Source organism: Myzus persicae, unplaced genomic scaffold (assembly GCF_001856785.1).
Source record: "Myzus persicae strain clone G006 unplaced genomic scaffold, MPER_G0061.0, whole genome shotgun sequence".
Lineage (NCBI taxonomy): Eukaryota > Metazoa > Arthropoda > Insecta > Hemiptera > Aphididae > Myzus > Myzus persicae.
This window is the reverse complement of record NW_019101928.1, coordinates 197,753-216,279: the sequence shown is the minus strand read 5'-3', so window position 1 is coordinate 216,279 and position 18,527 is coordinate 197,753. Positions and strand designations below refer to the sequence as shown.

Below are 18,527 nucleotides of genomic sequence, written 5' to 3'. Positions count from 1 at the left end.
TATAATTGTTTTTATCTCCAATGACTCAACATTATTATGGACTATAATCTATAATCACAGATTATATTAAAATAAAAATATTAATATATTTAATATATATTAATTAATATAATCTGTGCTATAATATTGTAATCAAACATCTTATTCTCCTATAGAACTATATTAACACTATTGTTTGTATTTTTGTAGAATATTGAGAGCTGGTGAATTATGATTGATATTCTAGCTATACTATATTAGTTATTATTTTAATAATAAAGTAAACATAAACACAATGGAATTCATACCTACTTAATACAGTAATTGGAAAAAAAGATTTAGTAATTCATAACATCAGCAAGAGTTGTGATTACAATATTATACTGTTAATTGCAGTATTCTAATAATTATATATATACTATTGTATTTATTATTTTAGACTTTTTCTTGGTGAGCAACTTTTTTAATTTGACTTTTTTCTGTAGTTATAAATACTGAGGTTTTATTTTATATCAATTTTTCATCATACATTTTGATCAATCAAACTTAGATAGGAAGGTACTATACAAATCAGAATTCAAAAAAGATGAAAAAAACATAGAAAACTTTTCACCATTCATCCAAAATTCCAAACCAAAGGGACATTAAAAGAGGAAGTAAGAAGGTACTAGGTATAAAATATAAGGAAAATCAAATAATACAAACTTAGACTAAGAAGAGGCAGGGGTTCGAAAAAAATTATAAATACGTATATAACGAAACGCTAAAAAAATATATTTATCTATAAATGGTGCCAGAGTTTTTTTTCTGCTTCCAATCTCAAACTGTACTTAAAAATAGGCTACTTAAAAAAAAAAAAAACAGAAAATTTGATATACTATATTAATTTACAAATATTTTATCACTGTAGATGGTCTTATTCGGGTGAGAGACGATCAAGTCATATTCACTTATAGCCCAGTTTATTTAATTTTGATAAATGGTAGTGTGAAATACTATATTTTTTATTGCTTTACTTTTAATTTATCATGGGTACTAGATAGGTAGTTACAAATTACAATACCCCATTATTTGCTTAAAACTGATCTGAAAATGATTAACTAGATAGGGTCAAAGATTGAAGGAAATACTGAACTATTGAAGTAATGTTATCAACTCTTGGGAATCTAACTTAAAACAGGTACTTTAAGCTTTTTTTTTGGATTTTCAAGTGTAGGTAGTACGTAAATCAATACGGCAGTGCAAAACAAAATAAGTACTTCATTGATGAGTGTATCAGTTTCACTGCCTAGTGCCTCCACAATGCAATGAATGATGATCCCAAGATTTTGAGGAAAAATAATCCTAATTTTATACACTTTATATCTATTTAAATCTTGGTCAAATTTGATGAACAATCACATAAAGACCTTTTTTTTAAAGTTGTAAGTAAAATAAAAATTACACTTTTTTTTACTAGAGCTTTTTGGTATAAACTTATAAGTTAACTATTATCTAGTTATTAGTATTAACTATTATCTAGTTATTAGTATTAACTCTTATGACTTATATCCATATGTAAAAATGTTCCATCAACTATGAAAGGTTATTTCATTCCAGCATCCCAGTATTTAATACACATTTTTTTTTTTAAATTTAAGTATTATATTTAAAATGAATCAACATATAGTATGCTATACAAGCCTATACAAATTTGATAAACCAAAGCTTTTGAATAAAGATCTATTTTTTTCTTATTTTATGATCATCAAATTAAATTTTAACAACTACAGGTGTGGTTTTAAATTACTTTTAATATTAATTATTATTATAAGTTGACTATAATAACCTAAATCTGTACAAAATTTAACAAACTAAATTATTGTTTACCAAATACTAAGTACTAAGTAATTTGGTTAGGTTATGGTTATTAGGTGCCTTCCAATTTATATGAACATTATAATCACCTATAATATTCTACATTACTGCCTAATCAATGCATTCAAATTGATAAGATAATAATATACATTATGAATAATAATTAAGTAGTTTTTAAGGTTTGGTATTACTTAGTTTTTAGGTATTCTAAAATAGTTTACATTTTTTTTAAATCCATAATTTTATATTTAGATTTATTATTTCAAAATATTAATGTACTTATAATTTTTGCTTATTAATAGGTATGAGTTCATAACTTATCAATACAGCCTTTGTATTAAATTACAAAATTTTATTTATTATACATATTACATACAAATAATTACACAAAAAGTAATAAATATTAAATTAATATTATTTGAACGATTAGTTATAATGTTGTTTACAATGGTAAAATGTCATGTTGAGCTTACAATGAATATACATATTTTAATAAAATATTAGGTCTTAAGTCACTAAGATTAATTAAATCACCTAATTAATATCATAATATTAAATGTGTTTAACAAAACTTACTTCTTAATGACTTGTAAAATTGATATAAATAAATAAGATACTCCAATTACTAAACAAAATACAGCATACCATTCAAACTGTAAAAATAAATTGCATTATTTACTAACATAATTATTAGAGAATAGAGTATGAATATTTACCAAAATTTTAGAGGATGATGACAAACCAGCTAAAGTCATTAAAAATGTAGCTAATGATTGTAAAGTTGCAGCTAATAAGTTATTAACACCAAACACAAATCCATGGTTGTCTTTATTGACACACTTTGCTATTTCAGAGCTTTATTACAAGATAATAAAATAATTTGGTTTTTTAACATAAAATTAAAAATATAATGAATTAGGTATTGTATATCAAACCTGGCAATGGTCATCATCCCTTGATAAATTGCGCAGTAAATTATGTAGTTGATATATGATACATAGATTGAGTTGTACGAAACTGATATATAAAGAGCAGCACATTGGATAAAAGATGTTACAATAATAAGTAAATTACTATATTTATCCATATTCAATTTAATCGAACCACATAAAAATGTAATAAATGTACCTAAAACCAAATGAATTAATTATTTATTATAATTATTATTATTAGTTTTGAAAACTATAGTCGAATTATATTGTATCAAAATTTTATTGAAACGTATAGAAGGAAATTAATACCTACATAACAAATACATATTAGGACATTTCATGTTGAGTGGCGAAGAGCAACTATTTTTAAGCTGTAAAAATTCCAGAGGGAGTATTTTCCTGTTTTTTCTATGTTAGCTTTATTTCCATTCATATACATATTATATTATACAAATAAGCAGTTGAACGTAACTACTTAACTTTTATACTCCTAAACAATTAGATACGCCAAGACATAGCACCCATCTAATCTAAAATAGGTACCCAGATGGTTGAGGTTGTTGGTAGAGTAGTATCTTGCAATTGATAGCAATAAATCAATATTAACCAAGTGTATGTAAGTATGTTATGTCATTTTTGTTATATTTTTGGTGTTAAATTGGTTAGGTTAGTATTAATCATACTTAAAATTGTATAAACAGCATCAACAGCTCCATTCCATTCTGAAGTTTTAGTACAATTAATAATACTACTCTGAAGGCATTCGTCATTACTCAAAGATTCCCACAATGATTGAATATAATACAAAACCTAGTAAACAATTTTAGAATTATATACATATTATATAATTTTTTTTTTATTTATACTTTTTTTATACTTGATTAAAAACACAAGTTGCAGTTATCACCCAAAATGACCACTTCAAAATATACAAACTCTTATACTCATTACACATGGTCTTGAAATATTTCCATGACATCTGGCTTTGCTAAAAGTATATTAGAAAATAAATTGAGTATTAGTATACAAATGTTGTTATTATATTTCATAATTAATTTTTAATTCTTACTTACTTTTATACTATTTTCAGCTAAATCATCATCTTCATCTTCTAATTTTGTTTCTGATGCTTTATCCATTACATTCATTTTCTGAGTTTCTGACTTAGGCTCACTTCTTTTTACAGCTGGTAATGTTATAGTCCACATCATTGCAGCTGTCAGGCCTGAGCATTATTATGAAAATATATAAATTGATAATACTCTATTTTACCACATCTTGAATATAAACACACTAACTTCCTAATGTGAGGAAATTTAATTGATATGTATCAACTAATTTAGTTGAAATAAACACCTGGGAAAGAAACCCTGAAAAGAAACGCCCTATAAGATGTGCAGCTCTTGTGTAACTGGTAACTTTCTGGTAATATTTTACATTCACAACAGAATATGTATATGTGTAGTATGCAACTTCTGTAGCAACAAACAAGCCATACAAAATTTCAACTACCTAAAAATAATAAGTTATTTAAATATAAAACCAATAAAATGTGTTATACATTATTTTACATTTGAAACAACAGTAACATTACTTACAACAATAGATGTAAAACTTGTACATAAAGATAACAGTGCATAAATACAAACACCGCATAATGCTTGGATAACAATAACAATTTTATACCTCAGCCAGTCAGTTGTTAAAGAAACAAAAATCATGAATATCATTGAAGCATAAACACCAATAGAAAGTATTTCATTATTAACCTGAAATTGAGTAAAAAAATGTTTAATTATTATTAATACCCATATGGCATATGCCTATTGACGTACCTAATTTTTTATTTTGGATCTTGAATTATTAATAGATTAAATAATACCTACATTTAATTTTTAGAAAATAAACAAGCCTATTATGAAATGTATGATGAAATACATTTTTATTTTCATTTAAAGTGGGTTGACATCTATACATACATAATGCTAAAGAATATTCCAACCTATGTTTTTGAACTTGTTCTTGTGGCTAGTACATACAAATATACAATTAAATATTAATAGTACCTTGATCTAATTTTATATTTAAATATTTAAAAAAATAATTAAGCAATGTGGTCCATGTAATTTGTTTAACAATTTGCAAGCTTTAATTAGTTACTCTAATACATCTTACAGAATAAAAACAAAATTTAAAGACTATGGTTTGATGAGAGTTGAAAATTGTAGGGTAACATTCTAGGTTTATCATTTTTTTTTAATTAACTTATTGGGGAGACAGATTAACACTGGCAACGCTGTCGTACTGATGGTTAGGGGATTTCCCCCATACTTGGAGTCTGGATACTATTTTCAGTTTGTATGTATTTCCTCCACATTTTGTATACGTTTTGCTTCAAGTGAAGTATACTTAAATTTATTTGATAATATTAGAAGGAATTGTACTTACCAGCGTATAAAGTTACAATAACAAAATTAATTTATTAAAAATAGTAAAATAAACAATGCAAGACTTATATCCAGAGCATCGGTAGTTGAGCAAAACTAAGTAAAAAAAAATCGGAGCAGTCACAATCTATATATCCGTAATTGGAAGTTAGAAATTGATTCCACCAGAGCGCATTTTGTTAATCTGTTTTCCCAATAGCTACCTTGCACTTACCTTGTTTGTATTAAAAAATTAATAAAGTACATTTAATTATAACTTTGAAATTTTTGTTCATATAATATATTAATTTAAAATTGTATTAATACATAAAATGTATTTTATATTATTAACTGTGGATTAAAATTAACAATAAATAAATATTAATATTTTTAAGATACTCACTTATGTTTTAATATTTATAAAATAATTCTTACCTGTTCTTCAGTAAAATTCATCCGTGGACTTAGTAAATATGGAATGAAATAAGATTCTGATGGACGGAACTCTTTTAAAACTCCATAAATGCACAAGCATAAGGAAATAGTTTTCCACGTCATGTTGAAACAAAATACTTAACAAAAAACAATCCTAAAACAATCATAAAAAAATTTATTTAATGATATTTTAATTATTGTTGATAGTCAAAATTAAATTTAAGGAAGTAAAGAGATACTATTTACCTACCACATATTAATCATCATTAAAGTAATTTACTGAGGTTAAGTAGCTACATTTAATATTTGATAACCTGTTTAGGTAAATTATCTTTATAAATAGTTATGTTAAACCTATCTAATACAAATTGTTTACAGCACTGTAAATTGTATATTGTTTCATTACTCAAGATTAAAAAGCTTTGAATGGATGTTTAAAAAAATATAGTAATTTATAACCAACCAATAGTACTTTATACCTATGATCATTGTTGTATAATTATATCTCATTTAGAATATTATAAGAAAAAGAGATTTGGTATTATTTACATATTACATGCTGATTAAAATTTCAAGAGTTAAAAATAATCTATCATAATTACATGCTAATGATTTTTAATCAAGTATGGATAAGTGATTACAGGTTATTTACATATTTTTTAAATGTTAATAACTGTAAACAAAAAAAAATGTATTATCATATGCAGAAGCTAGTAGCTGGTGTATCTCATATTATTAATATAATATCCACAAATAACAATGTTTTCAAAACGTTCAATATTATTAAATTGTAATATCATGGTTTCGTGCAATATTTAAAAAATGCAATATAGTAAATATTTATAAATACTATACTATAGGAATAAGGTATAATAATATAATATAGGAAATATATTAAGTCTATATTTAATATTTATTAAAACATTTGAAAAGTTTAGTCTTAATACTTGAAAGCTTTGTGTTAAACTATTAGCTTTAGGTTAATAAATACATTTTTTTTAAATTACCTTTTAGAGATAAATAAGAGTTAATGTAATGGGTAAAGTGTAAGATATTACCAACATTTAAATATATATATATATATATATTATGTATAGTTTGTTGATGGTCCTGAATTCCTTATTCCTATAGACTATAATAAGACGTGTTTAAATTATTTTTATGTTCAATATATAGATGATTATAGTTATTAAATATTAATGTACAATAATTTCTTTATTTTCCAGAACCATGATTTGAAGAGATAAATGTACATCTTATTGTTATCTGTTCGCTGATAAGTGATAAGATAGAATAACAATCTACCTTTGAAAATCTCATAAAGGTTATGACCATGGTATGACCTTTAGCCAGCCAGGTTTTCATTACATCGTGTCTTGTATTGAATATATTATTATAATGCACAGTATTCAATTTATAGGTAACGTGTTACCATCATATTGTTACCAACGTAGAGTGTCGTACTTTGGTGATATCGGTGGTGTGATTGGAAGAGGGGGATGACATTTTTGTACATATTTTTACCAATGGAGTGCTGACCTATTAGTTTAGGGTTACCATTTATACAAAAATACAAGTCAGGACACTATAATACCCCCCCCCCCCACAACACATTCTTTGGAATTTTTAAAAATACTTTTTTTAGTCCAACGTTATTTAATATTTCTATTATATTATAATTTATAATAAATAAAAGTCTAAAATTAGAAATAGCACAAAATGTAATAATAGTATTATTATTATCTTATTCATAAATATAATTTTAAATTATCTAAAAAAATTAATTAGGTACACAATTTTTAATTTAAAACAGAGTGGTCTTACTTATTTACTAATATGTGTATTGTTTAAATCTTATTTTAAAGGACTATCCAAGTGAAAATTAAAAAAAAATGTTTTTATGAAATATTGATTGAAGAATGAAAACAATTATTCATTTTGATAAAAATAGTTTTTCGTTGCTTCGCTCCGTTCGGTTCTTATCGACGTTTTAAAATGACGCGTGACGTCACAGGTTCTATCGGTCGGCCGCCCGCCTATTTCAATACACGTATTTCCTCGACGCGTCTTTAGTAATTTATTTATATATTAACTTATAATACTCAAAATGAAAAGCGGTTTTTATATTATAAAAGCTTAGATATTTTCCTACAACCTGATATCAACATCCTATTAAAATAATAAATATTAAACGTAGAAAACGTTTGTTTTGTCCATAATTTATACATATTATTTTCATTTGTTCAGATTATGGACTTTCCTAAATACCACAACAAACTACGTTTCGACTAAATTCGTTTTATTTCGTTATCTGTTACCAATAGTATTACAATTTATTACATATTATAACATATTAGGCACTTTGTGTCTCCGCATTTATTATCTTTACGTCCGTACTTGTACGTTTTAAAATGTCTTTAAAACTATATAGTTTTGAGCCAAATGTTGGCGACATTGATGGATTTGAACCAGATTTTTCTATATCCTTATGTTTACCGGTTGTTCAGGGAAGAACTCAAGTAGAAGTAAATGAGTGGTGTAGTTGTGAAAATTGTGCAAAAATGTTGAACGATTTTGAATGCATGTGTTGTTCAGAATTTCATAACATTAAACAATTATTGGATTCAAAAAAATGTGTTACTGCTACAGTGCTACTACTTCCTTTGAAAAAATTATTTTGGATGAAGAAATATTGAATATTACTCGACAACAGATGATTATGAAAACTAAAAATAAATTGAACATTTGGTTTTGGTATTGAAACTATATTGGTCGGAATTTGCAAATTGTCATCGATTGTACTTGTTTCTGTATTTAAATTGTTGCCTTTTTCTTGCATTCATTTTGATATTTTCAATTATAATTTGTCGCCAATTGTTTGATGGATTTTCGTAACGATTTTTTGACGGCCGATTGGTTTTGAAAAAACTAACTTCTCTCCTACGAGTGTTTTATTTACATTATAATTGTGATCGAGAATGGCAATTATCGAACGTAAATACATTCCATTAAACTTGAGGTGTATTCTTTTTGGCATATATTTTAAGCGAACGTTATGGTAAGACTCCAAGCGACCAGTATGTACAAAATGTTTTGCATGTTGTAAATCTTTTAACAAATCTTTAGCCATAATAATTTTTTTCAACGCAAAGTAAGATTCACTATTAGGATGTATCCAAAGCTTGTTTTTTAAGTCTTCGTCGTTTAACTTTTCGTGTTCATATTTTATTGTTCTGCCATTATCTTCCCATTCGTGTATATTACTAATGTGGTTAAGAACTGAGGTGAATTTTTCAACAAGTAATGATCCGTCACCATTACAAGTTTGAGAGGACCACCATAAATGGTTATTTATGCTCGTTTTCCATAAATATGCATCTGGATATTTTTTGTCAAGTCCTTTCAATCTTTTCGACAAACTCTTAGACAAATGCCATACATCAAATTCATGTTCAATTTGAGGATATTTTGTACGTAAAAAATATCGAATACCTCTATGTCGATCCGTTAGAAATAGTTCAATATTACAATTTTCTTCTTCAATTAATTTATCGATAAACGATTCGCAAGCTTTTCTTTCCAAATCTCCAGAACCCATACCTTTTTGGACTGAATTAAAATCAATAATTTTACTGCTGTGCAAGTCTATTACTAAGTAAGTGCAATATTAATATATAACATGACCGGCTGGTGAAATATTTGTAAATTACTAATAAACGAAAATATGTATAAATAATGGATAAATTAAATGTTTTCCATCCTTAATAGTTTAATATTTATTATTTCAATAGGATGTTGGTATCAAATTGTAGGAAAATATCTATGCTTTTATAATATGAAATCCATTTTTCATTTCAAGTATTTTAAGTTAATTTATAAATAAATAACTAACGACGCGTTGAGGATTTGCGTGTATTGAAATAGGCGGGCCGCCGACCAATGGAACCAGTGACGTCACGCGTCATTTTAAAACGGCGATAACGATCGAACGGAGTGACGGATAATATTTTTAACGGTAGACAATTTTTAATTAAACCAAATACTAACGATTTAGCTTTTATCTATTTTTTCCTTGGATAGTCCTTTAAGAAACCGGTACTTACCCACGTCCCGGCCGGGAAATGAAAAATATCGGGACTCTGTAGTAAAAACCGGTAGTGTCCCGGCGAAATCGGGACGAATGGCAACCCTATATTAGTTACCTATTTAGTATTTTCCTTCCAAAAATATGTTGTTTGTATCATAAGCACCTTTGAATACCTCAATTGTGATATAATGCTTAGCGCCTATAACTGTGTAAGCACAGACTAGATCAAATAAAATGGATGAAATTTAAAAAAAACTATGTTCAATTTATCAATAAGCTGTATAAAATATAATTCACAAATAGAAACAAATAAATACATAATATTTAAATGTATTGATATACAAACTTAACTACCTTCGGTTATACACTATTCGTCGTTTCTGATGCGAGCGTCGTCTCTCCGCATTAAAAATAATATTCAACCACCCACAGCTCAGTGGTTTAGTTTTGTACCTACCGGCTACCAGTCTACCATCACTCTTATTTTTTAAAAAACTTCTAACTTAACGATCACATTTTTTTCCATGACTTATGACTTAACTACTTTTACAATCACTTCGGAAAAAGTTGTGGACAGTGTGAACTATTAAGAAGTGTTACCTAGGTAAAAAAATAATTTACTGTTGTTTAATTTTTTTATCGGTTTCGCCATTGATTAAATTATAATATGAAAGTTGCTGCGTTCTGCGTCGATTAATTTTAATATAAACATTTTTTTTTTGTTGAATTGTAACACCTGTTTATATTAAATTAATATGCTCATGACCGTCACTAAGCACATTGCCATTGAAATATCATTGTGTATTTGTGTGTATAAAATATGATAATATGCTTTTAAACTTTTGAGTAAGTAAGTACTAAGTACATGAAAGACCTTAACCACCTTAAAGTGCCAATTAGATTCACTGTCTTACCAGAAACGATGCTGGAGTGGAAAATTGAAGCATATTTACTCACACAAAAAAAACACACATATCATTGGAAAATCAATGCATTCGTCGCTCCTCTCGGAATCTATAATAAATTGAAATTTGAAATAGAAATCATCTACCTCAAATGTCACTTTTCGTCATTCCTGAGTAACCCCTGTGTGACTTATTACTGAATTTTTGCTCTTTCACATTTTTTACACGATTGCTGACTGCTGTCATTCCTTATACAATTTATTCCCTTTATTATTTGTAATTGTATATTTTAACAAAATTTACTTAAACCCTTGTTTTAAAAGTTTAAAACAAAATCAGTCATAATGATTCCGTATTTTAATTATTATTATTAAAATATATGATACAAAATAACGAACGAACTCACCACGTAATAGAACAACACAAGCTACACTAAAACTAAATTAGAAGATAAAACAGATATAACGTTTTATTTTTAAAATATAAACTAGAATTGATAATAGGCAAATCTATATTTAAAATAAAAATTATTTAAATACTTCTTTTTGGTGTACCTACTTTCCAATAAGAATTTAATACAGGTTAACGTGCACCTACTGTAAATACAATATGTCAAATGTAACATTTTAAGACAGAGCACACAAGTATGTCGTTAAGAATACTTTTCGAATGTTTATTCAAAATACGTTTTTAAAAAGGCCGAATGGTAAACTCCTATAAATGTAGTGTTATCTCCTATAAAAGATAGTGTTAACTGTTAACTACTACAAAAAATTAATATCGTATTGCTGTAAAAAATATCAGTCATGCAATAAATTAACACATAAAATAAAAATAGTTTGAAAAATATAATAAAAATGTTAATAAAACAATAATCATTATCATTTACGTTTAAAAAAAAATTTTTTGAAAAAAATAATAAAAAATTCAATAAAACAATACTAAGTCATAATCATTTACGTATATATTTTTATGGCATACTTTGGAGATAAACTCTAAACGTGAAATTTCTCCTCGTATATATTTATCTTTTTGATTAAGTATAAATTGATATTTAGAAATAGTTTTTGTCCGTCTACGCTGTGTTGTATGACTGCTTCTAATTTTAATGTATGTTTCGGTCTAAATATCTTTCAAAACTTTCACGAATAAATGGAGATTTGGATGATGATGATAAAAATTATTATTAAATCTTGAATGAAATGATTCACATGTATTTGTAGTATCATTAGAAGACCACAATTTTGGAGGAAATAATGAAAACGAAAAAATATAATTTTCAGATAAATAGTAGCAATATTGTTGGACTTTATCGTCAGATGGCATATTTTCTAACAAATCAAAGCAATCTTCAATATCGTTAGCATCTTGCAATAATGGTAAACTGAATGTGAGAACTAAAAATTTTCCAATTTCAGATTCATCATTAGTGTAATCATTCGTTGGGCCTATAATTGCTGAATTTGTCTATACCAATTTTGGCACAAATGAAAATTACAACCATATGAATTTGCACTGTTGGCCAAATATTTTTAATTGCATTATGAATAGCAATTTCAAAGTCCACCACAACTGTAACTGGTTGAAACCGTAAATTATTTTGCAAGCAAATTTCGATAGTTTTTAAAAATAATGTACTGTATGTATGGCTATTTTTGTCAGGAAGCAAAGCAAAGACTAATGGTACATCATTTTGATTCTTAAAACCATGAATAGTGAATAACTGCAAAAAATATTTTGTACAATACCTAATTGAAAGTACCGTCTAAAAAAAATTTTTCGTTAGAACAAAGAAATTTTAAATTTTCTATACAAGAAAATATAATAATATGGCTATCTTGATCATTTAATAAAACAAATTGTTCAAAACAGTTTGTTTGTATATCCATTACATTTAAAGTATCGTGAACTTCTTCAATACTTTTAGGCAAAGGTGGCAAAATAGATTTACGTGCATTATACACATTTCGTCTAATATAATTGAGAACAGTTGTATTTAAATTATTTTCGTTATTAAAATGTTTGATTTCAGTTAAAATAAACTTGGAAGGTTTTTCTATAAATATTGTCTTCACTTACTTTCCTTGACAGTGAATTATTGACTTCTTGGCGTTTTAATGTATACATGTTCTTCATTCATCATGATTCTGAATTATAGAACTACATGTTTTTCAATAATTTCATCCTCTGTATTATTTGTGTAAATTTTACTTTGACACTTATTATTAATACAACGCCAAGTTTTTTTGCCACTTTTCGCAGTATAGTGTAAAAAAAATTTATATTTATCAACTATTAATAACTTTTTACCATTCTGATTATACATGAATTCAATTGCAATTTGTAATAATGTACAACTATAAGAGTGACTAACTTCACTGCACAAAACGGTGAAAGACGCAAAAGATTCACTAGACTAAACTCAAACAATACACAGTTATACAGTTACGAGCAGACTACGATATCGGCAATAAACGCCAATTTGTTCGGAAATTTCCGATACAACCGAGATTCTCATGTTTTATCTTTATTCCACAATATTCGATGCATATATCGCTGATCTATTTAAAACATTTTGCACTGCAAGTGCCGATATGAACGTATAGTATATAGTATATATTATGGAAATAATCTAATCTTTGAGAATCATCATACAGCGTATAAACAAGCTCTATTCAAGGGTTTGTTTATTAAATAATACAAATTTATTATTTTCAAGTTATGATAATTTTGAGCTTTTTGAGTTTTCAACTTCAAAATTGTGAATTTAAGTAATATTACCCTATTGTTTAAAGGGAAAAATTTCTATATAGGAGATTACAATATCTTTGATTTTCAGGTAAAAATTTTAAAAGGTTATTACCTAGTGTATTAGGAGTTTACATTTGGCCTTAAAAAGTTGGTGTCCTTTATATTTGAAATTTGTATTCGAATACTGTCTTTCAAAAAGAATATAAATACAAATACCTATTACCTATACGTTTTTTAAGTATTCGAACAATAGATCAGTTATTTACTACAATAATCAATATAGGTACTATTGTGGGAATAAGATCTCCGAAATTAATTAACACATTCACAACTTTATATTTTACGACGTTCTGCTTTCAACCATATGCAGACCATACTATTATAATATGAACATTGGACATCCATGGTAACCGCTAACCTGCAATAATGATTATTTATTACTTAATCGATTTTGTTCTTAAAAAGTCATAAGATATATTTTTTGAGCTTACACGTGTGTTAAACAGCTACTGTGATGTTTCAAAAATTAGTTTTGTCAATTTTTTTCTACGGTTTCCTTTACACTATTACGAAGACTGAAGGTGGTTTGATAACTGACTTCAGAAAATTTCGTGAATATACCAACATAAAGTCGATTGATTCTGATGAAAACAGTGTCCAGCGATTTCGACAATCAAAAAGTACGTTTTCATCATAAAACCGTAGTTGACATATTTCATTGATTTTAGACTATCTCAAATTATTCCCTTTCTTTAATTTGTAATAGAATTTATCGAATGAAAATAATTTCTCATGATTTAATATATTTTGACTAAGAGCAGATTGGAGCAAATTATCCTTTTAAGTTTATATACGAAATGTCTAGAACTTTAGAACATAATATTACGAGTATACATATAAACAATTTCGAGACAATACCGGTCTCGTTAATTACCTACATTTTACTTTACAAATTACAATGCACAAAGTAAAAAATTAATTATTTATCTGACATCGGTGAATTTTCAATAATCAAACACTGATTACGGGTTGCATGAAAAATGTATTAATTGAATGGTTAAATTAAATTGTGTAGCCGTGTAGGCCAATTATTGTCCCCTATAAATTATGTTAAAGGGGCATAATATATATGCCCGATGGAACCGTGTATTTTCACTCAATCCAATTCATAATCCAACTTTCGGATTTCTTTGTTGTAGTCATATTGTCATAGTCGTGGCCGATATTTTCTCAGTGAATATCGGCGTATGACTCTTCTTCAATTGTTTTACCAGCTACAATGGATCATCATCTTGCTCAGTCATGTCTGTTTAATATTTCAAACATCGCCATAAGCTTAACAAACTTAAATAACCGCAAGACGGTAATAATTTATAAACAATCTGGATTAGCGAGTTAATAATATATATATATGTAGTAAACACGGGTGCCAAAGACAACAGTGGTAGAGTTAGCGATAAAGGTACTAGTTTGTCAACCAAGTGTGGTACAAGGAGGTCAGTGGCGACAATAACCCGGGTAGGTGATCAGACCGCCGACCCTAACCAGATTACGATGCCATTTACGCCGTTTACGCCCCGGACCCGAACCCAGCAGCGGTCGACTACTATTGGAACCAGCAGGCCGAGGAAGAAATGGAAATGTGACGAGGAGATGATTGAAGATGAACCGGCAACTGACCCCTCAAATGCCATCAGGACAGTATGGAATGATATCACCTTGCCAACTCGACTATCTAAGTACCCAACGCCCGTAGACCCTGTCACAAGAAGATTTTTGAAAATGACAGCTACTAATAGATGGAGGCGAAAACCCACAGACAAATGCACTAAGCCTTAGTGCCATCTGTCTGTGGGTTTTTGCCTCCATCTTGTAACAGGGTCTACGGTCGTTGGGTACTTATAGATAGTTGAGTTGGCATCTTAGTGACCAAGCCCGGATCAAGACATTTTGAAGCCCTGGGACCAAAATTTTAAATGAGCCCCCTATACGAAAAAAAAAATGTATGTTTTATGTCCTTACCTGTTATAATAATTAATAAATATATATAAGTACATAGTAATAAATAACTAATAACTTTATTTATAATTTATATTTTACAAGTTTTTTCCTTGCTTTTGTTTGACAAAATTCTTTAATAATTGCTTCATTATCAATTGTTTGAAGAATGTCTTTTTCTGATGACAATATCATAAGCGCCGTCAAATTTTCTTGTTTTAATGTTGACCTGTATTTGTTCTTTACTCTAGTTAGTTTTGAAAAAGCTCTGTCGGCCGAACAGTTTGAACTTGGTATAGTTAAATACATTTTTAGTGCAATGTATAAATATTGGGAAAGACATCAATTAATTCATTTTTATTAAACCATTTCCAAAGATCAATTATATTAAAAGGTTCTGTCTGTTCATAGTCTCCAATTGATAGTTTGCATATGGAAAAATACTCTTTAAACTGTTTAATTTCATTTTTTATATAAATATCTACATATTCCTTGTAGGTCAATATAAAGCTCTTAATACTTTGTTCAATGTTATTTTCTTCATTAATTGTGTCAGCAATTGGAATACACAACTTTGTAACAAATAAAAAATTATCTGAAACAAACTTGTAAGCTTCAATTCGTTTGTCTAGTTCAGAACAAAATGTATCAATGATTATGTTGTGAGTTTCAATTCTAAACTTATCACCACCTTGCAACACAGTATTATTTAAACTACGGAAATCTACATTTTTTTTTATGTCCTTCTTCCTTCATCATGGTAAAGACTATTTATTTCTGGACCAAGTTCAATAACTTTATTTTCATAAATTACACTACTGTTTCTTAGATTTAAAATGTAATTTTTCAACGATTTTAGTAAATTCAACGCTTTCAAAGTATAAAAAAGTAAGTGATATAAAGAATGGGGGTTGAAATCAGGCAGTGGTCCGTGACGATGAAAAATGTATAAAAGTGATCAGTGCCTAGTATTGAGTTGAGAACCATAGATCTAAATATATCATAGACAGTCCCACATAACTCCTAAGCTTGTTGAAAGGGCCAAGGGGAAGTAAAATGTTAGAATAATGTAGTAATTACCAAAAAATATTAGGGACCCGACTAGTGTATATATTAGGTACTTAAAAATAATCCCGGGCCCAACTGGTAAGGCAATTTTAAATACGGAACCCAACTCGGATAAAGCCTTCTAAATTTGGTATGGTACAATAATTGTTATTTTCGGACTAATACATCTGAGCCACTTTTGATTTTACTCCTATAAGCCTATAACCTGCAATCAAATAATGACCATACCCTGATTTACCCATTTAACACTCAACGAACATGTAATTTATTCGTCACCTATACAACTTACTCTCTGATAAGATTGTAAATGCGAAACGCAATACTGAATAGCTTAGCTACAGGTCTCCATAATAGTATTCCATCATTGTCCATGTGGCTATCTATATCTATATCCGATGAGCCTGTAGTGGGTGGCATCCGAAATGGGCATGTACCAGTTGCCCCCAAAAGTACCCTTTTTTATACTAAATCCCCCCAAACTACCTAGAGGAAAAAGTACCAGTTGCCCTCAACCAAATGTACCAGTTGCCTTTACATGTTAATATATACACAAATACAATAGATAGCATAGCTCGTAAAATAGGGGAGGTAAATATACAAATCATAAATAAAATATAAAATTCAAAATTATAATAATTTGTTAATATAAAATAGTACAAAATCAAAATATAATAATTTGTCAACATATAAATAGTATAAAATTCAAAAGTATTATGTTTTGTTATAATAATTACTAACCGATTTTACAAAATCTAATCTGCTAATATTTTTGTTTTTATATTTATTTTATCGGATACAATAATTTACGGATTGATTTCAAGTTCAATAACCCGAGCATTTTTCTTTTAACATACTAAATTACAATTCATACGTTTTTGATGATTATATCCACTCGGACGCATCTAAAATTACATGTTATGTTGACAAATTATTATAATTTTGAATTTTATATTTTATTTATGATTTGCATATTTACCTCCCCTATTTTACGAGCTATATATTGTATTGTGTATATATTAACATGGGAGGGCAACTGGTACATTCAATTGGGGGCAACTAGTATATTTTTTAAAATCGCGATAATAGCGGTGGGGGCAACTGGTAAACACCCTCCGAAATCGCAGGGGGTTCAGGTGCATAACCTCCACCCCCGTGGCCCGTAGACACGCCGATAGCGTTGCAGAAAATAAAGGAAGACTTTTTAGAATATTACTCACCATTTGTTGAACTTTTCTGGATTCAAATAAATGTTGGTATTTTTCTTTACGGTTGGTCGAATTTTTGTTATTTTCCATATTAATGTGTAGCGTAACATTAAACTGTTTTTCACTCCCTACTTTAATGACACTATACTTACAGTATAGGAATTTGCCGGCTGTCAAAAACGCACTAGCACTAAACTCTGACACAAAACTTTTTAACCGACTACCTAAAAAAAACTGTCCGTCTTTCGGCATTTTATTATACAGGAAAAGTTAAGTTTAGAGGTACATAAAAATGTTCATTTTAATTTGTAACACAGATATTAAGCCAGTAAACAATATATTATGAACATCCCAATTCCCAATTGTCAATTTACAGCAGGACTGATGGTCAGAGGGTATCTGACACACACTGAGTCTATAAACTAACAAATACCATAATAAATATTGATATTTATTGACATCAAACAGTGAAATACTGAAATATACTTAATTGTTGTTTCTAGAAATGTTATCTTTCTATCGGGGATTTTCGATAATGTACTATACAGAGTGACTACAAATAAATCCTAACCGATTAAAAGCACACATCACACACGGCTCACCATAGTACGGCCAGCGAAAAGTGAGCCGCGATACCAATGCTCCGGGTGGCCGAATTCATCAGAGCTTCCGCGATTACATATATGCGATTACGCTTAAATACACCACTAGGAACGTAACGGTCGCGGCTCACTTTTCGCTGATCGTACTATGGTCAACGTTCTTCGACGAAGTTGTGACGTTGCGTACGCGGTGCATGCGACATGTGTAGGTCATAGAGTAATATTATATAGGTGTAGGTACTGTGTGCGCCGCGCGCCGTGCGGTTAGTCTTATCTTTATTC

General features: G+C 28.3%; 2 protein-coding genes across 8 annotated transcripts; both read right to left on the bottom strand.

Annotated features, from left to right (window-relative positions):
• Positions 1-730: 730 nt before the first annotated feature.
• On the bottom strand, positions 731-17,672 carry LOC111030790 (folate transporter 1-like). Of its 7 annotated transcripts, none has more exons than XM_022310474.1 (10): positions 6,637-6,877; positions 5,630-5,783; positions 4,367-4,537; positions 4,067-4,280; positions 3,842-3,993; positions 3,646-3,753; positions 3,452-3,578; positions 2,772-2,964; positions 2,553-2,691; positions 731-2,489 (listed from the first exon to the last, which is right to left on the bottom strand). In XM_022310474.1, the coding sequence occupies exons 2-10, from the start codon at positions 5,750-5,752 to the stop codon at positions 2,409-2,411; spliced, it is 1,308 nt and encodes a 435-aa protein (XP_022166166.1). In that variant the 5' UTR covers positions 5,753-5,783; positions 6,637-6,877; the 3' UTR covers positions 731-2,408. The 7 variants fall into 7 exon arrangements, with proteins under 7 accessions (XP_022166166.1, XP_022166159.1, XP_022166165.1 ...); XM_022310473.1 differs by lacking the exon at positions 6,637-6,877 and adding an exon at positions 17,656-17,672 and having other exon boundaries at positions 2,409-2,489; positions 3,646-3,756; XM_022310468.1 differs by having other exon boundaries at positions 2,409-2,489; positions 3,646-3,756.
• On the bottom strand, positions 8,487-9,227 carry LOC111030793. Its single transcript, XM_022310477.1, has one exon. The coding sequence runs from the start codon at positions 9,225-9,227 to the stop codon at positions 8,487-8,489; it is 741 nt and encodes a 246-aa protein (XP_022166169.1).
• Positions 17,673-18,527: the final 855 nt, after the last annotated feature.

What these genes read in the sequence shown, in the direction of transcription:
- LOC111030790 (XM_022310473.1), bottom strand. Translation starts at nt 5,752, where the DNA reads ATGACGTGGAAAACTATTTCCTTATGCTTGTGCATTTATGGAGTTTTA. An exon ending in TGAATTTTACTGAAGAACAG is followed by an intron (nt 4,538 to 5,629) that starts GTAAGAATTATT and finishes ACTCAATTTCAG; the next exon opens with GTTAATAATGAAATACTTTC. An exon ending in CAAGTTTTACATCTATTGTT is followed by an intron (nt 4,281 to 4,366) that starts GTAAGTAATGTT and finishes TATTATTTTTAG; the next exon opens with GTAGTTGAAATTTTGTATGG.
- LOC111030793 (XM_022310477.1), bottom strand. Translation starts at nt 9,227, where the DNA reads ATGGGTTCTGGAGATTTGGAAAGAAAAGCTTGCGAATCGTTTATCGAT.